Consider the following 27,532-nt stretch of genomic DNA (forward strand, 5'->3'; position numbering starts at 1 on the left):
TACAACCGTCCTTCCCACCACCCCGTGAGTCCCTGTCTTGTCCATCTTCTCAGCAGCCCTAAACCCCACCTTGGACCCCCTGCTCTCAGCAGAAGACCTTATCTCCTCATGAAAGGAACCCAGAGACAGCAGATGTCTCCACACATATACCCTCCCTCTCTCTAAGTGCTCTTGGAACTGAACCTGAACCTCCTTCCCAAGGTGGACCCTCTCCCATCACCTCCTCCATGACCTCGCCCAACCTATTGTTCCATCCTGTCCCTTTACCCTCACATTCTTGGAATGTGCTTGGTTTCTTCACCTTAAATAAGCCCATCCTTCAGACCATGGTGGAAGGAGACCATTCAGAAGGTTATTGCAACAAGCCAGCCACAGTCAGACCAGGGCAGTGGGAAATGGCAGGGAAAGGGCTGGACAAAGGAACGCTCACTTTGGAAATAGAATGGCCATCCCTGGGAGGTGATGATACGGGGGTGAGGGAGTTTTTGAACGTGACTTTGAGGTTTCCAGCTTCTGCATTCCATGAATCCTTCCCTAGTATCTTTCTCACTAAATACGGGAGAGTTCCCTCTGTCCTCTTAAATCCCAGAGCAGTGAGTAGCCATATATCCTGCTGTGAAGGATATATCCATCTGTTTGGTTTGTCTTTACATTTTTGTGTATTAATTAACTAGTTAATTAATTAAAATGAAATGGAGCATGAACATGTTATCATTGTAAAATGTCAAATAACACAAAGGCATATAGAGTCGTAAAGAAAAGCCCCCTTCTCCAACCCCGCCACCAGCCGCTGACTCCTTAGCAATAGCTGCATCAATATCAAGTGTTTTACAGCCCTCCAGGCTGTTTTTACACATTTACACACACGCACACACACATATCCAGATAAAAACATATAGCTTTGTTTTAAATGTGGATGATTTCCCAGAAATGGCTTCCTTCTAAGTCTGGCTCTGCAGCATCCTTTGCTCATTTAACAGAGTGTCCTGCAGGGCTCCCCGCTGCTACACATCAGAGTCCCTCATGCCTTCTCGCTCTGCCTTGTCTCCCTACGGTACGGATGTCTCTGAAGGTGCTGAAGGTGCTGCAGGACTCCCTCATGTCCGCATTAACAGACATTTAGGCTGCTGCAGGGTTTTGCTAGTACAGTGTTGCACATGCCCCTCCTCACACACAGGTAGATACGTCTTTGGACTGACCCCTGGAAGTGCAATTCCTTGGGGGAAAGGACACACACATTTTACATATCAACAGTCATTGCCCAATTGCCCTTCTCAGAAGCTATGTCAGTTTATCCTCGCCTAGAGAATCAGGGTGGCAGCTGTCACTCACTATCTGCAAGCTGTGGCGGCTTGCAAAAATGTTCACCCAAGTTAGCTAGTTGAATTAAAAACTGGCTGTCGTGAACCTGCGTGCATGCACCGGCAACCACATGGACGCTGTGCAGGGCCTGGGGAAGAGGACGGAGAGCCTGTCTCAGCTCTTCAGGGTCCCATCTCAGGCCCACGTGTTTAAACAGGCTGAGAATTAGCATATCAAACACCCCATCAAATGGAATGGAAATGTCTTCTTAAAAAGTAGAACAGCTTCTGAAGAAAGTGTATTGCCTAAGAGACCTAGAAGAGAAGTTGGAAGTGACAAAGAATAATAGATTAATATCAAAACACACAAATAAATAAGGAAAGTGTCATTGGTATCAGATACGTTGAGTATTATTTGTGTTGAACACAGGCACACTCACTCTGTGTGTGAAGCAGTTGCTTAGAGTCCAGAGTGCTAACCATTACACCATGGGGCCTTGAAGCAATTGTTTAACGGCTTGATACTACGCAGAAATTTTTGAGGCGTTGTGTATTTAGGTATCTAAGACTGCATATGTGCAGTGATATTTGGGGAAATCGGTTGGGATTTTTCTGGATGAACTGGAAATGCAGTCTTTCCCATTTAAATAAAGGATTGCATAGCCTATTGCTTTCTCAAATTCACAACCCAGCAAATTTCAGGATTGGGATAATGAAGGGTGCTTGTTCCCCTCTACCCGCACCTTTGCCAACACTGAATAATTGTGGGTCTTTTTCGTTGTTGCCACTCTGGTGGGCAAGACATGGTATCTCGTTCCATTTCGTACTGTGGATGGCGAGTGAGGGGGAGCCTCTTTCCATCCTTTACTGGCCGTTCATATTTCCCACTCCCGACAGCTGCCCGGCACCTCTGGGGCTTCTCAGTCCGCAGACCATCTTGCCTTGTGCAGAAAGAGACCCGTTTCTGGTCTGTGCCCCAAACTCCCAGCACTACCCTGTCCACCTGGCTAACCTTCCAGGGATTCTCAGGGGCCCCTACAGGCTCAGCACAAGCAGCTTCCAGAACTAGCCGACAGGCAGAGACACCCCTTCCCAGAAGTAGAGTTGTCTGAGCTTCTCTGGGAGCAAGTCTGGCCCAGGCACCCGAGTCCCTTCTCCAGGCCTCCAGTGTCTCCCTCCCAGCAGATGAGCCTGGGGCCCTGGCGGGCTTGCTCAGGGAAGTGCCCAATAAGACACCAGCTGGCATGGCCACACTGAGTGGACAGAGCATGAGGCATATGACCGAGGGGACATGACACTTGCCCAGGCCTTTGGGAGAGTTTTCCATACTACGATGCCACTTGTCATTTGGAAATGCTGTAAGGAGCAAAGAGGCATGATCAGTCAGGGTGGACCGACTGTCTCCGATGTGACATAAGACCATACGGTTTGTGTGACCACAAGCTTCCCCGACCTACAGAGCCAACTTCATTACCCAATTGCAGTAACCAGCTGCATTTGTCAACTCGGGGGCCCATGTGGGTTGGCTCTCTGAGCAGCGGGCCAGGAGTAGGGACCCCGAGTTCCAGACAGTGCTGGCTTTCTGACTGGCTATTTGTCTATATCAGGAACAGGTCAGAGAAGATAAAGACACCTCAGTGACTCCTGCTCATTAGTGTTTTGGCAGGAGGGCAAGTCGCCTAAATCACAGAACCAAACACATACACCTATGATTGAGCAAAAAAACACATTTTTTTTAATACAACTTACCCTTAGAGTTCCTAAACAACTTCTAATTTGCAACATTCCATTTTTTCATTTAATTCTCCCCCAAACCCTACGAGTTGTTAGTCTCTTTTTATGGCTGAGAGTTGCTGAGGCTCAGAGAAGTTTAGGAACTTGCTCAACATCACACAGCTCAGAAATGTCAGAGCCTGGGAACGTAAAATGGTGCAGCCACTTTGGAAAGCAGTCTGGCAGTCCCTCAGAGAGTTAAATCTAGAGTTACCACATGTCCCAGCAATCCCACCTCTACATATAGACCCAAGAAAAATGAAAACAAATGTCCACACAAAAACTTTTACATGAATGTTCATAACATATTCATAATAGTCAAAAAATGGAAACATCTCAAATGTCTATCAACAGACAAATGGATAAACAAAATGTGCTTCCATACACTGGAATATTATTCAGCCATAAAAATGAAGGAAGTTCTGATACATGCTACAACATGGATGAACCTTGAAAACATTATGCTAAGTGAAAGAAGCCAGTCACAAAAGACCACGTACCATAGGATTTCAATCATATGCAAGTCTAGAATAGGGAAATCCACAGAGACAGAAAATCGATTAGTGGTTGTTTAGGGCTGGGGGTTGGGGGCGGGATGGAGGAGTGATGGCTAAAGGGTACTGAGTTTCTTGTCGCGGCGATGGAATGTTCTAAAATTGGCTGTGGTGATGGTTGCATGTATCAGTGAATATACTAAAAGCCATTGAATTGTACACTTTAAGTGATAAATTGTACAGGATGTGAATTATATCTCAACAAAGCTGTTAAAAAAAAAAAAAACCAAAGCCAGGGCCGGCCCGGTGGCGCAAGCGGTTAAGTGCCCACGCTCCGCTGCAGCAGCCCCCCCGGTTCGGATCCCAGGTGCGCACCGAGGCACCGCTTGGCAAGCCATGCTGTGGCAGGATCCCATATAAAGTGGAGGAAGATGCGCACGGATGTTATCCCAGGGCCAGTCTTCCTCAGCAAAAAAAGAGGAGGATTGGCAGATGTCAGCACAGGGCTGATCTTCCTCACAAAAAAAAAAAAAAAAAAGAAAACCCAAAGCCAAGACTTACCACACGAGCTTTGGATTATCACTCCACCCACTCCTCTGGCAGACCACGCTGCGCTCCAGAGGGTCAGCACGACTCACGGGGCGCCTCAGCATGACCGCAGAGACAGCTGACTGGGTGGCGAACGTTCACAAGCAACAATGTTATCAAACAGCCTGATGAAACAACCTAGGCTGGGAGAAAAGATGTACGTATAAAGATATTAACCCAGCATGATTCCAATAGCAGAAAAAAAGTTACTGGCTGAAACACTCTTTGAACTACGGAATTGGTTAATTGTATCATGGAGTACGATGCAATCATTCAAAAATGATGTTATACTAGAAATAATCTTGACATCCACCAACAGAGTACAGAGTAAATCATTTCAAGTATGTCCCCACAGTGGAACACTACATAGCCATTTGAAAGAATGTGGCAGCTCTGTGGGAACTGAAAGGGGAGGATCGCTAAGACATACTGATGAGGGTGCAAAACTGGGTGCACAGGATTCTTCCACTTGTGTAATTTTACACAGTTTTTACAGACGTACATATAAACTCAGACATATATACTTGAATACAGGCGCAATATTCAAATATTTAACCACTAGTAGAGCAGGGCACCACCCAGTTAGCACGGATGCTGGCAGATACGCCACGTTGCTACATCCCAGCTGAAGGCTAAGCCTGCTTTTGTGGATACATAAGAACATTTTTGGAAGGAGATATAAGAAGCTGATGGCACTGATTACGTATTAATTACGGAGCTTTTGACTGAAAGTAAGATAATACACAACTAATACTCAACAATAAGAAAACAATAAAAAATGGGCAAAATATTTTAATAGATACTTGACCAAAGAAGATATATGGATGGCAAATAAGCACATAATATCATTAATCACTAGGGAAATAAAAATTAAAACCACAATAAATACTGCCACACACACACCAGAATGGCTCAAATTTAAAAGGCTGACCGTACCAAGTGTGGGTGACGATGTGAAATAACCAGAACTTACTCACACTGCTGGCGGGAATGTAAGAGAGCGCAAACACTTTGGAAAACAGTTTGGCCGTCTCATAAAAATTTAAACATACACTTATCATATGATCCAACCAATACACCCCTAGGTATTTTACTTAATAGAAATGAAAGCATAGATCCATACAAAGACTTCTGCATGAATGTTCATATCAGCTTTACTTGTTATAGCAAAAACTGGAAATAACTGTAATATCCACTATCCAGTTCAGATAAACAAACTGTGATAGATCCATATAATTAAATACTACCCAGCAACCCAAAGGAATGAACTATTGATACATTCAACACAAATGAATCTCAAAATAATTATACTGAGTAAAAGAAGCCAATAATTATACTGAGTGAAAGGAGCCACACCCCCAAAATAGTATATACTGTATGACCCATTTATATAAAATGATGAAAAATGCAAACTAGCCTATAGTAATAGAAAGCAGATCAGCGGTGCCCAGAGAAAGTGCGAGAGCAGTTGGGGAGCAGTGAGGGCACAGAGATTACAGGGGGTCACAAGAACACTTTTAGCGACAGTGGGTATGCTCATTTTCTTGATTGTAGTGGTATCAAAACGCATCAAATTGTACAGTTGAATTATGTGCAGTTTATTATGTATCAATTATATCTCAGTAAAACTACTTTGTAAACGCACCCAGCACAGACTGTAGCCAGAGCACACGCTCAGTAAGGTTCTGGAATGGATTGGGTGGGGGTTGGGGGGAGGTCATTCCGGAAGGCAGCCAGGAGCTTGCAGAGTCTAACAGCACACCCCCTTGGTCCTCTAATGCACTGGTTCTCACCCCTGTTGAGGTGGTGGCAGAGAACGCCACGGAAGAGCCGCCTCCCACAAGCCAGGAACACCTCTCTCCAATACCATGGCATTCGTCAGGAGCACTCCTGTCTTCCTACCAGTCAAGTTGTCAGATGAAAACTGATTGGCTATTCCTCATTTTTCAGTCTGTATTCATTTGCTACTTGATGGATTCATTTTATCCAGGAGCGCTCTTTGCCAGCAAACAAGATTGCAGGGGGAGGAGAAGAGCAAAAATTTAAGACTAATAAAAAAGAGAACATTTTACACTGAGCTACTCTGCTCATTGACTTTTTTTGATGGATTGGGAAAGATGCCAGTTTGCCCCAGCCAGCTCTGTCCCTCTCAGCCCTTTGCCATTTGAGAAACCACACTGCATCCTTGGGTCCTGATTCCTTGCCAACCCCAGCATCCTCTTCTTTGCCTAGGCACCATTCCCCCAGATAAAGCCCCAAAGAGAAAGGGGAATGAGGCCACGGGCTCTTGATTAGGAATGAATGCAGCGGCCCTACGGGTTACTGTGTGACTCTGGGCTGAGCTCTGTGCTTTAATCCTCCCAGCACCCTCTTAGGGCTGTTGGCCATCCCTGTGTTCCAGATGAGGAAACAACGGGGGCGGGGGGTGGGGGGGGAGGCAATCCCTTGCCCCGGGGCTTAAGGCCAGGAAGAGTACAATTAGAACCCAGGCCTCTCTGCCACCAAAGGCCACACTTTTGACCACTGTGCACTATGGTTCATTGAAAACACAAATTGACCAATACCACGGGCCCTGGGGCTTTGTTGTTGGGGACCGAGGGAGGGAGGGTTGATAACACTCAGCCCTCCCCTGCCTCAGCCTGCAGCCCTTCATTCCTGACAACACTGCTGAGCCTCCCTCTGGTATCTCTTAGATTAGTCCGCAGCTATTTTTATTCTGCCCTTGCTTAGGGAAGAAACACAGCTTGGGCAACCCTCAGGCAGGGCCCCAGGGGAGACCAGCATTAGCCAAGGAAGAAAACAGAGCTTATTTTACATTATACTCTTTTTTTTTTTTAAAGCATACGTAGTTTTATTTTTTTTATTTTTATTTTTTGTGAGGAAGATCAGCCCTGAGCTAACATCCATGCTAATCCTCCTCTTTTTGCTAAGGAAGACCGGCTCTGAGCTAACATCTATTGCCAAGCCTCCTCCTTTTTTTTTTCTTCCCCCCAAAGCCCCAGTAGATAGTTGTGTGTCATAGTTGCACATCCTTCTAGTTGCTGTATGTGGGACGCAGCCTCAGCATGGCCGGAGAAGCGGTGCATCGGTGCGCGCCCGGGATCCGAACCCGGGCCGTCAGTAGTGGAGCGCGCGCACTCAACCGCTAAGCCCCGGAGCCGGTCCCTCTCTTTTTTTTTTTACTGTCTTTTTTCCTTAGAAGCATCTCCTAATTGAGTCACCCTGCTACATTGCCTCCAGCAGGGCCCTTCTGAGCACCTAAATTCACCCGGCACAATGTATGTACTGATACCTTCCTTGCAGAACAATGTTGACAGGTATCTGTTGAAGGAAGTCTCATCGCCTGGACTGGGTGGGAACGAATGTCAAGGAGAGGGGCTTGGTGAAGGGAAATGGAAAGCAGGAAGGGGAAATGGGAGGCACGTCAGAGAAGATGGAAGCCTGGAGAAGGGCAGGCTGTTTGTGGGACGGCAAGTCAGGGACACGCTGAGGGGAGGAGCCTCAGAGACACCCGGATGGAGCTGACAGAGGGGTGGGAGCTCTCCTGAGAATCCCCAGTGGAGCTATAACTCTGGAATTACTGAGGATGATCCTCTAGACGATGACCGAAGCTGTGGGGACGTGGATGGCCTGGCCTTTGAAAGAACATATGGAGGGAGAAGAGCTAAGATCTAAGCCAGCATTTAAGGCTGAACAGAAGATGAACGAAGAAGAGTGAGAGGAGTTGCCAGAGAAGCAAGAGGAAAACCAAGAGCGGGTGTGTCACAGAAGCAGGAGGTTTCTGGGGAGAACTAGCGACCAACGGGATCAACAACTGCCGAGAGATGAGGAAAGGTGGGCGCAGCAGCCTCCAGATGAGCGGCCTGGGGGTAACTGAGGACCTCAGCAAGGCTTGTTTTGGAGAGGGTGATGGTAGCCAAAGCCAGATTGAAGTGGCCTGGGGAGCAGGAAGGGAAGAAATGGAGACCCGTGTCAGAGTTGGGCAGTGAAGAGACAACAGTGGCTCATGGGGGAAGCAAACTCTTCCGCATCCTGTCCAGAGGAAGGCTCTCTCACCCCGCAGATCCCACACGGCACCCAGTGCACAGGCACCGCTGGCATTCTGTATTGTCCATGAGGGCACAGGGCCTCAAATTTCTGTGCAGTCCTCGGGTATCTGACATAGTGGGAACTCAACAAATATTAGATGCTTTTGATGACGGTGATGATGACAATAACAACGACGAAGAAAAATACAGATTCTTGAAGATCAGAAAATCTCCTTTCTTGGTGATTAAAAGCACAGCTAGACTCCCCAAGAAGCATCCCTGGTGAGAGCGCCTCCTCTCTCTGGTCGTTCCCTCTCAGTCTCATTTGCTGCTTCCTCTTCTCCCTTTGCCCTTTTCTCTATACTCAAATCTCTGGGTGATTTCACCCAACTTCTTGGCTTTAAATTCCATCTATACCCCAGAGACTTCCAAATTTATCCCTCTATCACCCTGACTGCTCTCCCAAACTCCAGACTTACACTGTGACCCGTGTACCTGTCATCTTGACCTGGGTGTCTAATAGACATCTCGACCCAACGTGTCCTCAACCCAACTCCTGATCTTCCTCCTTCAGTTACGTAGGCTAAAAACCTCATAGTTTCTTGCTCTCTTTCCTTCAAGAATGACATCCATTCCTTCGGGAAACCCTATCCTGTTGGTTCTATCTTGAAAGTACATCCAGAATGTGACTACTTCTCATCACCTCTACTGATATCAGCCTGGTACAGCCACCATCATCAGCCACCTGGACAGCTACGTTGTCCTCCTAACTGCTCTCTCTGCTCTGCCCTTATCCCGGTGCACTTTGTTCTCAATCCATGTCATGTCAAGTCACTCCTTTGCTCAAAGCCTCCCAGAGGCTCCCCATGTCCCTCAGAGTACAAGGCCAATCCCTCCAGTGACCTACAAGGCCTTTTATGATTTTGTCCACCACTGTCTCTCTGACCTCCTGTTTACTTCTCCCCGATTCCTCACACTCTGCTCTATCCACACTGGCTTCCTTGCTATTCCTCAAATATGCCAGTCATGCTCCCATTCTGCACCTAATTGCAATGTGGGTTTTTTTCCCACACCACCAAGCAATTGTCCAACATCAGCTGGGTGTTCTACAATTCAACTTAATTCTGAAACTATCTACCTGGAGAGAGTGTCAGATCCCACAGGTTAAGGGCTCAGTCCTCCAAGACTGCCCTCTAACCCCCCACTTCAGAGGCCAATCACAAACCAGATTGTCACCTGTGCTTTTGACCAACAGGCTATAGATTGGAGGTTCCCATGACCTCCTCCTCCTTGGGTTCCATTAATTTGCTAGAATGGCTCACAGACCTCAGAGAAACATTAAGATCACTTACAAGATCACCGGTTTATAATGAAAGGGCATAACTCAGGAACATCCAGATAGAAGAGATGCATAAGGCAAGGTATGGGGAAAGGGGGCGGAGCTTCCATGCCCTCTCCGAGAGTGCCACTCCCGCGGAATCTCCATGTGTGTTCACCAACCTGGAAGCTCTCTGAACCCTGTCCTTTTGGGGTTTTTTGGAGGCTTCATTACACAGGCATGATTGATTAAATCACTGGCCACTAGTGCCTGAATTCAATCTCCAGCTCCACTCCTCTCCCCTCCCCAGAGGTCAGGGGGTGGGACTGAAGGTTCCAACCCTCTCATCACATGGCTGGCTCCTCTGGCAACTAGCCCTTATCCTTAGTGCTTTCCAAAAGTCACCTCATTAACATAACAAAAGACACCATTAGCACTCTCGTCACAGGAAATTCCAACGGTTTAAGGAGCTCTGTGCCAGGAACAGGACGAGCACCAAATATAAATTTCTTACAATAATTTACAACAGGCCTTTGCTCTAGCTGGTTGCTGTGTGGACCTCGGCTGTCCACATGGCTAAGTTCCCCTGCCTCCAGTCTATGCTCGAATCTCACCTTCTCAATGAGACCAACTCTGACCACGTTACTTAATATTGCAAACGTGCCCCCACGCCTACGCGCCAGCTCGTCACTAGCCGGCTCCACCTCCCCCCAAACACTTACCTTCTAATGTAATGAATGACTGACTCAGTATGGTAATTGTTTATCATCTGCCCGCCTTCCCCCACATAAGTTCCATGATGACAAGCACTCCTCGTTTTGTTCACTGTGAATCCCTAACAGTGCCTGGCACAAAGTAGGTGCTCTATAAACACTTCTAGAATGAAAGATCTCTTGACAACTGCTCTATACTTTTAATTCCTTGACTGTCAGCTAATACAAAATGTGGAATACAAGTTTGCCTTACTGTTTAACAGTGAAAACTCAGGTCATTCATGAAATGTCTTCCCAAAACAAGATATATAGGTAAGCTTCGTACATTTGTATTTTTTTAAAAAACCTGTTAAAAAACAAAAATCCATAAAAGCATTTCACACAGACTGATGGAGATAGTCGTACTTACAGCAAGATGATAGAGCGAATGTGAACACTGCCCCCTCATGGCTGAACATGGAGATGGCCTCGTCCTGCACAGCCAGCCCGCGTGGGGACGACTTTTAACCCTGGCGGCTGATTGGAGTTGTAAGATAAAATGTTGTCGGTGACATTTCAAAATGGGTCAAATTCAACCCTATTTTCAGAAGCAGGCAAGTAAAAGAGGAATAAAGTGTCAAAGGGAGAATTTTTAGGGAGTACAGAGCCCACATATTTCCATATTGTGAGGAGGATGTTGACAATTAGCGGGAAGTAGTAAAGAAAAATGTTAAGACAAGAAAATCCTAACTTGGTAACATCCATCTGCTGCACTTACAGCTGGAATCTGAGTGGGAATTTCCCATCTGTGCTTTATTCTCAGCTTTAATTTGACTATAAATAAGACACATGCGTGCACAATTTGCACTGAGTGTCTTCTGGGGCCAGAAATTGTTTAAGGATGATATATAAAGAGAGAGAGAGAGAGAGAGAGTGTGTGTGTGTGTGTGTGTGTGTGTGTGTATGTGCGCGCGCGCACGCACTCAGAACCTACACATTAAACTAACTAGTCTGAGATGTGCAGCCAATCTCTTATAACTTGGTCCCACCACAATCTGGCATTCCATAACTGAGGCCTTAACTGTTGACACCCCCTGCCCAAACAGATCTAAACAGAACTTCCAGTGCCCAGGCCAGCTTTCCCTAAAGCCCCTGGCTATTTCCTGCAGGAAACCTCAGGGCCCAGTGTCCTGGAGGCGGCTACATTTGGGAAGCCCATTGCTCAGTCAGACAGAAGTTGCACTTGCTACTTTACATTCTTGTTTGATTCTCAAATTGACTCCCTGAGCATCTATATGGACTATCACCTCCTATTTTACAGGTGGGGAAATTGAGGCTTAGTGACATAAGGTAATTTGCCAAGTCATGTGGTCCATTAGTAATAGAGCTAAGACTCAAAACCAAGTCTTTGAGCCAAGCTTCAAAGTCCATGTTCCTTCCACTTTCCCCTCTGCCTCTACATTACCCCTCTAAGGCTATAATTAGTGTGTGTTGTGGGGGGGGGCTGGGATTTCATGTGCAAGGTCAGCCAGGCCTACAGCACAAGGAAAAACGAACATCTCCAGCCTGGCCTAGCCCAGGCCCTATCCCCCTGGCCTCAACAGAACTCAGGCCCAGACAGGCCTCAGCTTATCACTAGCTTTGCTCTCCCTGGTTATATTTAGCTCTGGACCTCAAAGAGAAAGGCGTGGGCTGGCCCCTGAGACACTGCACACTCCCAAGCCAGGCCAGGCCACTGTGCACAGAAAGAGGAGAAGGCTGTCTGCCTCAGCCTTTTCAGATGTTGGGTGAGCCACCTCCAGTGGGGGCTGTTTGCACGCTCCTTCCTTAGACTCCGAGGGATCTTGTTCTTCTTGCTCCTTGAGGGAAGGAGCATGGCTGCTTTACCAACATATTTGTAACAGTCAGCAGTGTCTATAATCCACTGTGTGCAGCTGCTGCTTAATAATTCGTTTAACGAACAAATAAATGATTTAAGTTTACGTCCTACAAATCTGAACATCACAAAAGAGGCACACAAATTCCCAGAGGTATACCTTATACAACCAAATGCATTTCATTCTGCTAAATACAGTCAAGTTTATTCAAGGAATGGATTTGAGTTTTCATCGTCTTTCTTCCCCCGCTTCTCTCTTCCCTCCACCAGACCTGGCATTAAAGCCACAGTGGGAGAGAGAGAGGAGAAGCATCAAATCCTGGAGGCTGGCCTCTGAGTGCCCTACATGGCAGCCACCCATAGTGTGCGATGGCTCTTGGAGTCCCTGTGGCCTGTAGGTATCCTGATGACAGGCCTCTCCTTGCTCTGCTCGCCCTTTAACAGCCAGCCACCTGCAGAAACCTGGGGGGCTGTGTCTCCATTCGACCTGCTGAGCAACTGTATCCGACTTGGGGTGCGTGGATGGGTTTGGCAGCTTGGGCCAGGGCTCAGGAGCACGGCTGGATCCTGACACTGGAGCTTAAAGGGCAGAAGCTGGCAGCACTCAGATCTTACAAAAATGGAAAGAGCCGCTTTTTCACAATATAGAGGACTGTAGCAAGAAAAAGGGCCAGGGCAAGGAAAATGAGAAGCTTGTCTGTCAGCTCTCGGCGATTATATTTTGTGATGAGCTTCCGGCCCAACTGGATGGTCCCCGACATGGACTTAAATTCTTCATTTGCATCCAGGAGAGTCCGTGAAGAACTGACTGAAACAAAAGAGGGAGGAAGCCTGCCTCAGAGACTGTAGAGCACAAAATCCAAAGACTTCGCTCTGCCAACTGGATTACCAGCATAGAGCACTGCACTCTGGAGCAAGTTCCTCTGGGCCAGAAGCAAAGAATGTGAATAGGGACAATCCAAAGGAACAAGGGAACAAGGACATAACAAGGAAAGGCACCTCCCTAGGTCCCAGCCAGTTCAGAGTGACATGGCTGTTTACATACAATGTCACAGGGCCATAACTAGGAGTCCTCTGACATGGATATCACTAGGGAAAAGGGCAGAAGAGGGTTCCTTTCCTCACTGCTAACCTCAGCTTTCTGAAGCAGGCAGGCGCTGCTGAGAAAAACCAGGAGCCACAAAACTACCCCGGGTGATTGTGGACAGGCACTGTGAGCTCTGCATGGGGGCAGAAACTGGGAGGCACCAAGACTTTCCACCTGTGAGGTGCACCCTGCCAGGACACCTGATGGTCAGATCTGCTCTTTGTGGGACCATGAAAGCTTCGGCTGGGCCCTGCCACAAGCCGTCACACATATCAGTCCTTCTGTCCTGGGACAGTGGCTGTAGCTTTGAAGATGTGACACCTGTGCACTGGCCGCTGTGTGAAACCTAAGAGGAGGCACATATCCCCTAAGGCTCATTGTGCCCAGGCGTCAAATTTACTTCTGAGCATGGCTATCTGGGCCTGACAACTGGGGAAGGTTTACCTGGCAAGACTCTCCTACAAAGCTGACAAGCCGTCATCAGAACATCCACAGAATGGAACATGTTGTTAAGCGAAAAGGCGAGGTGTGAAAGAATGTGTGTGACATGCTTCCATTTATGTAAGAAAGGGGGATAAATAACATTTAATTTGCTTGTGTCATGCGCACTTGGAGGATCTCAGAAGGATATAAAAGAAACTGGCAACAGCAGTTGCCTCTGGGGAGCAGACCTGGTGGTCAGGGGTCAGGGGGGTCAGAGGGACAGCTTTCTTTCTGTTTTCCTTTTGTCCTGTCTAGGGCTGTGCAGCCCAATACAGCAGCCACTGGACACACATGGCACTTGAGCATGTAAAACGTGGCTAATCCAAATTGACATGTCTCTAAGTGTAAAATACCCATGTGGTTTCAAAAACTTAGTATAAAAAAAAGAAATTTAAAATATCTCAATAATTTTTAATACTCATTGCATATTGAAATGGTAATATTTTACATATAGTGGTTAAATAAAATATATTATTAAAATTAATTTCATAAGTTTCTTTTTACTTTTTTTAATGTGCTTACTAGAAAATTTAAAGTTACATATGTGGCTCACACTGTTTCTATTGGACAGTGCTGGCCTAGAGGTTTTTTCCTTAACCATGTAATTTATATTACCTTTTCACAAAATTAAAAGTTAATAAGTAAATAAAAGAAATTACCAGAAGAAACACAGCAGCGTTTTGAAAAAGGGAGTTAAGGGGGTAAAACAAAGACATAACAAAAATCCCTCTCCGCCCTCTTTCTCGATGCCTGCTGCCATTTCAAAAACCTAAGTAAGTAAGAACCTGTTAAGTAAAAACCTAGTAGGCCTTTCTTTTTAAATTTGCTTTATACAGAATTTTAAACCATGACAAAAGTAGACAGAATGGTATCATGAAATGCCATGAGCCCATCACCCATACCCAAGAACCACCAACTCCCTGGCAATCCGTCCCTTCGCTACTCCCACCCAATTCCCCCCACTCCTCTGATTTTACAGCAAATTCCAGACATCATAACCCTAACAGGATTTTTTAAAAAGTTATGGTCATAATAGGCTTTTAAATCCACGCTGAATTTGTGAGCCATAAGGAAAGGATTAAGAACTGCCTTCTTTCTTCAATAGCTCTCTCTCCTACAAAACATGCCCCAAGAACAACCCTCAACACCCTAGAAACCATCGGTATCTGTGCACCCTTCTCACCACTTAAATTCACTGTCTGTTTCTGTGCTGGGGATGGGGTGTCCCACCACCGCCTCAGATCAGAGAAGCCCTCGACTCTAAAGTCAGGTGGTCTCCTCTTTCTCACGTTCTCCGAAGCCTCCCCCAAGGCTCAGGGCTGCCCTCAGCACTCACTTAGAGGAGGTGACTGGCAGGTCCTGAGCCTGAATGTCCAGGTAAGTTTCAAACACAGGCAGTGACCTTGGGGACAAGCTGCTTGCTCTCCTTTTGCTTCTGCCTGTTTGAATAGTGCACTGAAAAAAACAAGTGGTTCAAAATTACAGATAATTTTTAGAGGTAATAATGGTATTGTGGTTTTGTTTCAAGATTCTCTTATCTTTTAGAGAGACATACTGAGATATCTGTGTACGATGTCTGGGATTTGCTTCAAAATAACCCAGATGGGGGCACAGTGAGGACAGAGTTGAAACAGGATTGGCCGTGAGCTGACAACTGTTGAAGCTGGGTGATGGGTTGGTGGGATTCAAGTACCACACTCTCTACTTTCGTCTCTGTGTGAAATCTTTCAAAAGTGTCTCAAGGAGTGAACTCTCTTCTGTTTTCCTACACTGAAGACCCTGGAGAGAACCAATTCTCTTCTGCATTACAAGGGAGACACCATGGGGGCCGGCCTGGTGGCACAAGTGGTTAAGTGCACATGCTCCACTTTGGCGGCCCGGGGTTCACAGGTTCGGAACCCGGGTGCGGACCGATGCACTGCTTGTCAAGCCATGCTGTGGCGGCCTCCCATATAAAGTGGAGGAAGATGGGCATGGATGTTAGCTCAGGGCCAGCCTTCCTCAGCAAAAAAAAAAAAAAAAAAAAAAAAAAACGAGGAGGATTGGCATCTGATGTTAGCTCAGAGCTGATCTTCCTCACAAAAAAAAAAAAGGAGGGGGGGAGACATCATGGAAAGCTGCTGGAGAGAACCAGATGGTCTCAAGCAGCTTCTGCTGTGGCCTCTGACTATATCTCTTAAAAGGAGCTCACAGTAAAAATAACATTGGGGAGTATAATTGTAAGCTGAGGTCCTAGCAGACTAGCTGGCAGTCAATACACTAAACATCTCTTGGGGCAAGGATTCCCAAACTAGCCTGGCCACATGCATCCCCAGAGCCCTTGATAAAAAAGACTCCCAGGCCCCTCTCCCTGCCCTGCTGGCACCCACTCTGCAGGAGAGGGCCTGGGCATCTCTGCTTTTCACAGGAGCCCCTGGGAGCACTTCTGCTGGGGAAACATTTTGACACGTGTGTGCGGATCTTCCAGTATAACCATAAAAACCAAAAAGAGAAATAAGGGCAGCGTATCCAACTCTGGGCAAGACCGTGCTGTCAAAGAAGTGAGAAGCCATACACACAAGTCCGTAAGTTTGGGGACCGAGTGGCCGAGCAGAGGCGAAGGAGTTCCCCCGGGGGCAGGTGCCGGGGCAAGGGCTCTGGAGCCTGAGTCTCTGGGAGAAGCCTCCTGCTCCAGGTCCGGCTTTACCTAGCGTCTGCACGGCTTCCTCGCTCTGCTGGACCTGCTGGGACATCATCCTGCTGATCCCCATGAGGCTCTCTGTGATGGCACTGGACGTCTGGGCCAGGCTCTCTTTGGTGGTTTTCCTAAGAGTCCAGAGTGAGGAGAGGAATGTCAAGAAAAGCCTGGCTGTAAGAAAGCCCCATATTCCAATGACATCCCCTTTTTTTTTAATCTATCAAATTAGTACATATTTTTTAAATGATCACAGTCAACACTGACAAGGGTGTGCTGAGACCACACTCGTAAAGACTGCTTGCAGGAACGTAAACTGATGCTTCCTTCAGTAAAGCAGTTTGGTAACATGTATTAGGAGCCTTAGAAATGTTCACGCCTTTCACCCTATTCTCATCCCTGGGAATCTCTCCAAAAGAAACATCCAAAATGTGGATAAAGCCTTATGTTCTAAGTTGTGCCTTCATGTGTTATTTACAATACCGCAAAACTAGAAATGTAAACAAACACAAACAGGATTAGTTAACACCAGGGAATACTATATGCTGTTACAATTTTGTTTAAAGAGATTTTTAAAACACAGGCAAGTCTTTGTGCTATAATAACACACGAAGGGCCGGCCCCGTGGCTTAGCGGTTAAGTGCGCGCGCTCCGCTGCTGGTGGCCCGGGTTCGGATCCCGGGCGCGCGCCAACGCACCGCTTCTCTGGCCAGGCTGAGGCCACGTCCCACATACAGTAACTAGAAGGATGGGCAACTGTGATGTACAACTGTCTACTGGGGCTTTGGGGAGAAAAAAAAAAAAAAAGGAGGAGGATTGGCAATAGATGTTAGCTCAGAACCGGTCTTTCTCAGCAAAAAGAGGAGAATTAGCATGGATGTTAGCTCAGGGCTGATCTTCCCCGCAAAATAAATAAATAAATAAATAATACATGAAGAAGAGCAGGATACTAAGTTTTATATATGGTAAGATGATGACTTTGTAAAAAATAAGAAAAAATAATGGGAGGAGGTAATATATTAAAATGTTCATAACGATTATGGCTTATTTTCATCTTGTAATTCATATTTGTCTTCATTTTACCAATTTACTAGAAATAAGCACATATTTCTCCCATAGTTTAAAAAAGTATTACTTACATAATAAAATTAAATACCAACTTTATGCTGAAAACAGGAGGGGGTTCCCTACAGTGGCTTTGCACTTAGCCAACTGTTATCTATTCTATCATCAGAGACCAGAAACACAAAAAGATGGATACCTTTGCCTTAAGGGGTCTCCTCCCTGGAGAAGTTCTGCTTTCTCAAGACTGTCGATAGCAATTTTGCAAGTAAGATTAGCTTTCCTCCAGGAGGTCTGATTGCTGGAATCAGAAGGGTCACGCGTGAGTTTCTGTTGACTCCACCAGGCTGTCAGTCAGTTCACGTCACAGCAGTTGCTCCTTCCGGCAGGGAGTGATGCAGAAGGCACCCACAGAGTCCATCTCCACCTTCTGCCACCTCCTCCTCTTGGTTGCCCCAGCAACTGCTGTCACTCAGGCTCCAACACCTCTCGTCTGGACCCTGGAGGCTGCCTCCGGGCTGTTCTCGTCCCCCTCAGGCAGTGAGAGGGAGCAGTCTGGCCAAGGGACTCCTCTGTTTACAGCCTGCAATGGCTCCAGACTTCAGGGTAACATCCAAACCCCCAAACTGGGCACATGAGGTCCTGTTCTGTCAAGTCCTCTCTAACACTCTACTGCTCTTGCCTATGCACTGGTGGCTTCCGTTCCTTGAGAACCACGCCTCACTCATCTTTGTATCACCAGTACCTAGAACAACAGCTTCTGGTCCAGTAGCTATTCAATCAATATATATTGTAGGAAGTAGAAAACTTATAAAAGGACAGTTTTCCTCAATGTTTCTTTAAGATCTGCTGTTCTTTACCCACCACAGATCAGTCATGGACAACACGAGAACACTGTATTAGCAGGGCCCAGTTTGACATGATTTATTCACATTCTTTACCTGATCTCCCTTGTGAGAGACAACTCAGATTTGGTGAGCAGCTCCCTGGAGGTAGCAGTGCAGCCTTTGTGGATGGACTATAAAAAAGTTAACTGGGCCCTCAGAGAATCAAACTCATGCGCTAGAACTCTAATGCACCTGGCTCAAATCAATTGTGCTAACCCCTGAAATAGTTAAAAAGTCAGTGAACTGACAGGGTGAACTGATAGGGTACGTGACCTGATAGGGTGGTTTTCTAGTAGCACCTCTACGCTTAAACTCTTCAAATGAGCTCTCTGACGCCTGAACACCATCTGCCATGCCTTTTCACACCTGACATTTAAAAAGAAGCAATTACATTTTCAAATTGTTTGCGAGGGACTTCTGCTGGGCCCTGCAATGCAGAGATGAATGAGCAAGAGTGCCTGCCCTCAAGGGACACAAATTTACTGGGGAGAAAGACAAGCAAACAAATATTTACTGTACAATGTGACAAGCACAATAACCCAGGCAAGCACAAGTACTGTTTCAACACACAATTGCCAAAGTATTAATTTCCTGCTTTCTCTCCTCTACCCTGCAACTCCACATCAAGAATGGCCATTCTCAACTTTAAACCCATGCACAGTTGATTCTGTCTGGTGTAAATTACTATACTTTATACAAGGGGTCCTCTTTCCCAAGTGTTTGTAATCTGAATTCTCTTGGTGGCCTAGGGAAGCAGAAGCCATCAAGACACAAAGTATCACCACTGAGCAAAGCACCTGATCACTGGTTGCCACTCACACATCTCCCTACTTACACTAGCCTCCACCACGCCCACATCTCTGTCAGTCCACCTCCTCCTGACTGCTGCGGGTTATAAACACAGCTGCTGTCAGCGAGGGTGATGCTGAGGAGTTACTCAAACCAGAAGCAAAGCCATAGACAAATACGGATCTGGCAGAGTTGGACCAATTAACAAGGACGAAGAGAACAGCCAGGAGGATGATGACCTAGGGTCTTCAAAAGAGAATGATCTTGCTACCAGAGGATTGGGAAAGTTGATGGAGCCCTCAAATATTTTTGTAACAACCACCCTCTTTATGATTATGGTGCAAAAGCCAAAGAAGGGACAGGTACTATTTCACGGCCTCTGGCAATTTTGTTGGAAAAGTCCCCCAATTCAATACCAAGAAATAGCACATACTTCAATTATATAATCAAGGATTAGCACATAGCTGCAATGACACTTTCAATTTAATTTAACATAACATAAGCTTATTTACATTTTTTGTTTCATTTTTTAAGATAAAGTCCCATTCAAAACTTTCTAAATTTTGTCCATCTTAAACAGGTTCACTTTCAGCAGATTTTTCTGGTATCAATTCTCCTTTGAAAAAAGGACCCTGTATTACAAAAGCAACCGTTTGGGGGTTTTGTTTTAGAAATATAAAATATAGTATAACATTAATAAGCTTTTGTAAACTATGCACAGTTCCACCTCCCCTGTAGCCCTTGCTTGCCCCCGCTCTCTGAGAATTACTGATTTAGAGAGAACATTCAGTCTGTGTATCAAGGACACAACTAAGTCATTAAACCCAGGTTTATTAGGCAAACCCTGGCACAAGCCTCCCAGGGAGCAAGTGACCCAACAGAGGCTGCTGGCAGGAGGCCAGGCCCCACCTACCTGAGCATCTGCTTTTTGTGATTCTCTACTTCCTGGAGCAGAACTTGCTTCTCTGACTCTTTGTCTTGCTCTTTAGCAGACTGCTCAAGCTCCTTTGGGGGAAAACAGCTCTATATTAAAATGATTTTAAAAGCCAATAGAAAAAATGAAGAGCACTTCTATTTCTAGCAAGGTCACACAATAGCACTTTAAAACCCTCCTAGAACACCTAGCAATGCCATGTAACATACAATAAACATCCTTTTAAATATGCAGCTGATTTTGCAAGAAAGTAAGGACAATCCCCAGAGCCCCAAAGTGCGAAGGGAACTAAGAGCCAGAGAGGTCAGCCTGTGAGTGACACGTGGCTGTCCTGCAGTGGGGGACGTGCTCCTGTAATCTAGCGCATGCCTGACATGAAAAGGGAAAAAAAGTTGCTAACTCCGAGCCCACTGCTCCCACTCTGAGACATCATGGAAATATTAAACTGCTACATGTTTCTAAATGCTCACTCTCAATCTCTGTACCTATTTCTTTACGGACTGGTAATAAGCAGTTTGAGGGTTTTAAAGCCCAGGTAGGGACAGAAAAATGAAGCCTTGGGCCATCTGAGGCTAGGAATTGGAACTGAGAACACCACAGATCCAAGACCCACAAAGCGATACGCCCTCCGTGAACAGGTGAACTAGGAACATGTCTGTCAACCAGCACAGAGAGACAACACGGAAGCTTGGCCTTTTTTGCTGTGGGCTCTGGCTAGAGGGATATAAAATACCTCCCCTAAGAATTTGTAACCAGGGAGCTACCCTCACGCTGATTTGGGACTCAAACTCCTCCTCCCTGAGTGGCTTGAGAACCTCCATGAAGAGAAATTAACATAAAAAGTGCCCCCAGACTTGTGATAATTCCAGGAGACCTGGCAGAAGCAAATGCAAAATCCTCTGGAGAGCCGGGCCCTCTCCCACCTCACCCCCAGGCTGCACAAACGTCCCGCAGGTAAGGTGTGCAGAAGAGGAACGCTCACAGTCCAGATAACCAAACACCAGGACACAGGCAGTCCGCCGCAGGGGTGGGGGTCAGACATAACAACCGGCAGTCTGAGCCCCCAAGAAATTCAGATGATGGAACTATCAGACTATAATTAAAGATGTCATCACACCTCAAGTCTCAAGTCATATTTGTTTACAGATTAAAACAAGTTCCCGTTTTAATCAAGCTACGGATGCTAAAACATCAATGTATTAGCTCATTTATATACTAATTTATGTACTTATATACTAATTTGCACATGCTGGTCTGTCGTGTCTGTATTCACCACTTCAACAGCTCAGAGGTGACTTCTAATTTATGGCCTCAGACACTGCTGAGGTAGAGAGAAAGAAGAACGTGAATTGGAAAAGGTCTGCCAATGTAATCAGTTAATTATTTGTTGAAAATCTAGATTCCCTACTAGAATGTAAATTCTGTGAGAGCAGGACTGTATCTAGTGTTCACTAAGTATATCTCTTGTACCTGGCACATATGAGGCACCAAATCACTCAATGGAAGAATGGAGGTATGGGAAGGAGGGAGGAAGAACGGAGAGAGAAATACAGAGTTTCTTCATGACAGGCTGCCTGGAAGTTCTGTCACAGAGAATCAGAGATAGTTCTAGAAGAAAAGGAAACGGTAAAGTAGCTCTCAAATTCCAGTTTAGGGGCTGGCCCCATGGCGTAGGGATTAAGTTTGTGTGCTCCGCTTTGGTGGCCTGGGTTTCAGAGGTTTGGATCCCGGGTGTGGACCTACAACACTCGTCGGTCATACTGTGGCGGGGACCCACATACAAAATAGAGGAAGACTGGCACAGATGTTAGCTCAGGGCTAATCTTCCTCAGGAAAAAAAAAAATTCCAGTTTGAGAACAATATACAAAGACATTCACACACATATTTACACACCGTTAATGTCTAACATTTACTATATACAGAACACTATATTTTGAGGATACAAGGCCAATTCTCCTAGATCACACAATCTTGTTGCAAATACACAAACAAGACATTCATATAAGATCTAGAAACGTCAAACAAATAGAAATCTTGTATATATTTCCAGGTATAAATGTTTAGGAAATGCAGATCATAACGAGGATGGGGTTATTTGTTCATTGACCAAGTGCTTAGTAGGGCCTCACTAGGTGCCAGGTATGCACTGGTGCTCAAGGAGCTGATGAGGAGGAAAGGGACATAATAAATATGTAATGCATTGGTGAAGTCATTTTCATTAGTGAAGGAAATAAACACTGGGTGAGCAGGCAGATACTTAAACAGGAAGAACAAAGAAATACTTATAATTAGGATGGTGGGTGTGGTTGGAGAGTTGAAGCCTTATGAGTTGAAGAAAGGTCTTTTAGGGAATCAATTAGCTTTAAAAAGCAAAAAAACATAGAAGTAGTCCAAATAAATGCACTTTGATAGAGAACTGTCTAAAAAAATTATGTCTATAAAAAAAGAATGAGGAAGCTCTCTAATACTGATATGGGAAGATTTCCAACGTATATTAAGTTTAAAAAAGTGGTATTTTAGGGGCTGGCCCAGTGGCGCAGCAGTTAAGTGCGCTCTGCTTCGGCGGACCGAGGGTTCGCAGGTTCAGATCCCGGGTGCACACCTATGCACCGCCTGTCAAGCCGTGCTGTGGCGGCATCCCATATAAAGTAGAGGAAGATGGGCACGGATGTTAGCCCAGGGCCAGTCTTCCTCAGCAAAAAGAGGAGGATTGGCATCGGATGTTAGCTCAGGGCTGATCTTCCTCATAAAAAAAAAAGTGGTCTTCTAGTGTGCTACCTTTTAGATGAGAAATGGGAAAGAATTAAGAAAATATATTTGTTTTAGAATCTGAATGGAGAAACTATGGAAAGATCTGTCAGTAACAAAGGTGGTTACTTGTTTGGAGGAGGGAACAGAGAACAAACATGCGGCATAACCAAGACTTTTCACTGCATGCTAATAATTACACACATACACACATATACATAAATACACAACAGTAACAACCTTTCAAAAATAAAAAATTACAATGATTTCATCAGTGCTAGAGATGGAGGCAGAAAGAGATCAGCTAGGTTCAGTGACATTGCTGAAATTCTAAAGTGAATTCCTATGACGACAACTGCATATTTTCAAAATTGCCCTTGAAAATCCCTTAGGAAGGCAACACACAGGACACAGACATACTGTTCTCAGGGTCCAAACAGCCAGTTTTTCTACCAGCTTTGAAACAGACTGTTGTCTTCTGTTAAGCAGCAAAAGAGTTTTTGGGGGGCCTTTGGGGCCATGTCATATGAAAAGCACAAGTCTTTAAACCCCAGTTCCACATGCAACCAGACCAGGTGCCCCAAGACCCACCCAACAAGGATGGGCAGATCTGTGCCACGCACCTCACCCTCGCTGAAGGCACAGCAGCAGAACACCTATGCTTTCATACTAGGACTGCCCACTCGCTTGTGTTTTGACACAGCACATATACCATAGCTGAATTCAGGAGAGTTACTGCTCATGTGATGCAATTGGTGACTACAGAAACAGAAAGGAAGAGGCTGGGCAAAGCAACAGTATGAAAAAAACCCAGGAGACACTGGTGATGGATTGAGGTGAATGGGCTGGAGAGAGTGCTAGAGAAGAGAAAGCAGTTGAAGTAGCTTCAGAGTTTTCAAGTTGAAAAATTCCAGGGACAATGGTGTCCCTGCCATCCACTTAAGACAGCTGGCAGTGTTAACTTGCTGTTAACTTGTTAACACAGCTGGCTCTGCATGTAAAAGTTCCTCATTTTGACCTGGATAGCAGGTTAGTACAGTCACCCTGGCTGTCTAAGCGTTCACTGAAGAACCTGGACAGCACGCAGGCAGAGGTGAGTGCCAGGACCCAGCCCCGTTCACTGCTGCCCATTCTCAGCATCCCAGTTTTGCAGCCACTCACCTGTATTCTGTGCCGCAACTGCTGAAACTTCTCTTTCACTTTAGTATTCAGTTCAGTGAGTGAGCTTAATGGTCCTGAACAGTCTCGAATATCCTAGGAGACATTGAAGAGATGAGAGGGTCTTTCTTAAGGCAACGAAATGAAATGACACCATCTGTACAGTGAGAGAGTTGGTGTAGACCACACCTAAGGTTGGCCTACTGACTGTAATTCATTCTAATCTTTGCTCTTTACCTCTGCAACACAAGCAAAAACATTATCATTTTCATTTTTCTCATCCTTCTTTAGATTAATTTTGAGCAGGTAATATAAAAGCATAAAAAGAAAAACAACTCTATATACAAGACAATACTACTCAGCCATAAAAAAGAAGGAATATTTGCCATTTGCAACAACATGGATGGACCCTGAAGGTATTATGCTAAGTGAAATAAGTCAGATGAGAAAGACAAATACCATATGATTTCACTCATATGTGGAATCTAAAAAATAAAACAGGGCCGGCCCCGTGGCTTAGTGGTTAAGTGCGCACGCTCTGCTGCTGGCGGCCTGGGTTCGGATCCCGGGCGCGCACCAACGCACCACTTCTCCCGCCATGCTGAGGCCGAGTCCCACATACAGCAACTAGAAGGATGTGCAACTATGACATACAACTATCTACTGGTGCTTTGGGGGAAAAAATAAATAAATAAAATTTAAAAAAATTAAAAAAAATAAAACAAACACACAAAACAAAAACAAACTCATAGATACAGAGAACAGACTGGTGGTACCAGAGGCAAAGGGGGTAGGGGGACAGGCGCAATGGGTGAACAGGATCAACTGTATAGTGATGGATGGTAACTAGACTTACGGTGGTGATCACTTTGTAGTGTATAAAAATATCAAATTATACTGTTGTACACTTGAAACTTTTATAACGTTATATACCAATTTTACCTCAAAAAAAGAAAAAAAGAAGGGAAGAAACACAATTCTGTCTTGACTTACGAGTTCCTAAAGTTTAACAAAACACCACCTGGCCAGTATGAAAGGCTTAAAGCAGCTTGTGTGTCCAACAAGAATGGACACCCAAAAGTGATCCTACAACTTTAGATCTTTCCAACTGGAAAACCAGGATGCTAAATTCCTGGCCTAATATGACAAGATTAACATCTTATCTGATCTTTCAAACCACATATTATAAATCACAGTGTTTACAGACATGTTCAATTTAGAACATGATTTAGAATTTGTTTCTGGACATTCAGAATTACTAGGACCAGGATTTAGAGCAGGCTCTGGAGCCAAAGTATGTGGATTCAAATCCTGGCTGAAGCAACTTATTAGCTGTGAAACCTTGAAAAAGTCATTTGAGTTCTCTGAGCCTGAGTTTCCTCATCACAACATTACCTAGCTCACAGACCACGGACGTATGTGAAGTGCTTAGCAGAGGAGCTGGAACAAAGCAAGAGTACAATAAATCTAGCTATGATCAATCTTTCTCATTAGCAATCACGAGAGCCCAAATGTTAGAGAGTACAAAAGGAGATTTAAGCAATTTAGATTATGTGAAAAAGTGATTTCATTTGTATAAATCCTAAATTTATTTTACTAGAATTGGCCCAGAAGTTTTGTAGTTTATACATGGGAGACATGAAGTTCAAGAAATTAAAATGTTTGCATCAAGTGTCCTCACTTGTTCTCTGGCTCACTCGTAAATCACACTTCCTTGCACCCTAAGATGAACCACTTATTTGGCTTATTTTGCGTCTGGTTTCCCTGAGGAGTCCTACTTTCTTTCGCTTTTTGTCGAAGCCAGTTGCAAACTCTGAGTCTACATCCAATGCTTAGTAACATTTGTTGGAAATGGAAACGCTTTCCCTTAAACCAAGGTTTAAGACTCTTGGTTTCTTTTTGCTAAACTCAAGGAACCATTTCTCCATTCCTACCTCTTGCCTTTGTCAACTGGTTTATTGCACTACTGCCTTTCACCCTTAAATGGCCTAAGGCAACGCACCTCAATTACCCTATTAAACCGAGGAGTAGAGGCTCTCTAAGTCCCTTCTCTAGGCTGACTTTCACTATCTGCCTTCTGACCTAGGCCTTGGCAGTCTACGCGATTTCCTCATTTCAAAATCCCCACTACGGTCCAGGTTACGTTCATTTCCCCGGTGCTTCCAGCGCCAAGTGGCCTTGGGTGCCACGAAGCACGGGACCAGCGGAGCTGGCCAGCAGGGGGCGGGGCTCATGGTCCCAGGAGGCTACCAGATGATGGAGAGGGCGGTGTCAGAAAACAGGGCCAAGCAGGGTGACAGGTATGTTGTGAGGCGCTCCGGGGCGAGGCGACGATCAGGGGTATGTGTGGGAGGGACCAAACGGGGCCACAGGGGAAGCCTGGTCAGGGGCGGGGGACCCGGGGGTGTCCCGGAAGAGGGCGAGCCGACAGCACTGGATGGAGGATCAAGGCCAACGGTCAAGGGGACGGGACTCAAGCGTTAACAACAAGGGGATAGCCGGCCATGGCGTGGGGCCAGCGACCTCGGAGACTTGACCAAGCGGGGAGAGCTAGGGAGTGAGACCACCGCGCTCACAGAAGGCCAGCGGAGCTTGGACTTAGGGACGCTGGGGCCCGGCAGCGGTCTCGGGAATTAGTACCTGGATAAGCGCCTTCACCTCCAGGTCGAATTTGACAATTTCTTGGTTGCAGATCCGGACGTGGACATCTTGGGGAGCCGCCATGTTGGGGACGCCAGCTACGGGCAGCGGCAGTGCCCAAGTGCAAACGCGTTCTCGCGCCCCGGCCTTCCCTCCCCGCCCGGTCTCACGGCAGCGCCCCCTAGAGCCCGGTCTGGGGCGTGCGAGGGTGCCGCGCTCGGTGCTGGGGACTTTCCCTGACACGTCGGGGACTCAGCCTCTCCTCTTGGCGTGGTCCTAGTAAAACGCAGAGGAAGGGAAGAGGGAATCGTAAGAGCGTTTTAACAGCGTTTAACGTTCCCCATCTTCCGCCTATCAGCCATTCTAATGACTACATATTTTTTACATGGGCGGGGGAAAGGCTGGAAGAAAAGTATCAATTGGGATATTTCTGGAAGGTGGAATTAACAATTTTTTGTATTTCTTTAAACTTCCTTGTGTTTTCATATCTTCTACAGTGACTATGAATTGTGGAGTAAAAGAAAAAATGGTAAATGTTGTTGTTATTACTTTTTTTTAGTGTCTGGAATTCAAGGCAGGCCACTAGTCCAACACATGGTCCGAGGGATCTTTCTAAAACGCGTAACTAATCAAGTCACCTCCCAGCTTGCACCCCTTCTATGGCTCCTGGCGGTTCCCTTTTGTGTACAACTGGATTTATTAAGTCTACATCACCCGAGTAGTTTTGGTGGATTAATGTAGTTTTGATGGAAATAATTAAGAGCAGACCCTCAACAAATGGAGGCTCTTTCATTTTACTTTTATTATTAAATAGTCCCAAGTTTCTTAGCTGGTCCTCAAGGCCATCAGCCACCTCACCCAGCCCCACCTCCTCCCGAGATCCTTCAAGCTCTTTTTGGATATGTAGCCTTGGAATGTGCTGTTCCCTGTTCTTGAATGCTTTTCCCCACTTGCCCCCAGCCCCATTCACTTTTGTTCACTTCAGTTCAGCAAGCATAG

The 27,532-nt window shown here is 45.8% G+C and overlaps 1 protein-coding gene and 1 long non-coding RNA gene across 5 annotated transcripts; one reads left to right on the forward strand and one right to left on the reverse strand.

The window, feature by feature from the left end:
• Positions 1 to 10,401: 10,401 nt before the first annotated feature.
• Positions 10,402 to 26,646, reverse strand: BNIP1 (BCL2 interacting protein 1). Of its 4 annotated transcripts, XM_087429406.1 has the most exons (7): positions 26,534 to 26,646; positions 23,897 to 23,989; positions 19,966 to 20,057; positions 17,576 to 17,677; positions 16,327 to 16,445; positions 14,977 to 15,095; positions 12,772 to 12,878 (listed from the first exon to the last, which is right to left on the reverse strand). In XM_087429406.1, the coding sequence occupies exons 1-6, from the start codon at positions 26,615 to 26,617 to the stop codon at positions 15,025 to 15,027; spliced, it is 561 nt and encodes a 186-aa protein (XP_087285532.1). In that variant the 5' UTR covers positions 26,618 to 26,646; the 3' UTR covers positions 12,772 to 12,878; positions 14,977 to 15,024. The 4 variants fall into 4 exon arrangements, with proteins under 4 accessions (XP_004428571.1, XP_087285532.1, XP_087285530.1 ...); XM_004428514.3 differs by lacking the exon at positions 14,977 to 15,095 and having other exon boundaries at positions 10,402 to 12,878; XM_087429405.1 differs by lacking the exon at positions 12,772 to 12,878 and having other exon boundaries at positions 12,891 to 15,095.
• On the forward strand, positions 26,022 to 27,067 carry LOC147917197 (uncharacterized). Its single transcript, XR_015551907.1, has 2 exons — positions 26,022 to 26,193; positions 26,586 to 27,067. It is a non-coding gene; the product is annotated as an uncharacterized LOC147917197 (long non-coding RNA).
• Positions 27,068 to 27,532: the final 465 nt, after the last annotated feature.

Source organism: Ceratotherium simum, chromosome 4 (genome assembly GCF_057802395.1).
Source record: "Ceratotherium simum simum isolate JZ-2026a chromosome 4, ASM5780239v1, whole genome shotgun sequence".
Taxonomy (NCBI): Eukaryota; Metazoa; Chordata; class Mammalia; order Perissodactyla; family Rhinocerotidae; genus Ceratotherium; species Ceratotherium simum.

Bases quoted from the DNA above. Each gene is read 5' to 3' on its own strand.
- BNIP1 (XM_087429404.1), bottom strand. From the start codon at position 26,617: ATGGCGGCTCCCCAAGATGTCCACGTCCGGATCTGCAACCAAGAAATT. The intron at 20,058-23,896 runs GTGAGTGGCTGC...TTTCCCCCAAAG, and splicing joins AGTTGCGGCACAGAATACAG to GAGCTTGAGCAGTCTGCTAA. The intron at 17,678-19,965 runs GTAGGTGGGGCC...TTCTGATTCCAG, and splicing joins CACAAAAAGCAGATGCTCAG to CAATCAGACCTCCTGGAGGA.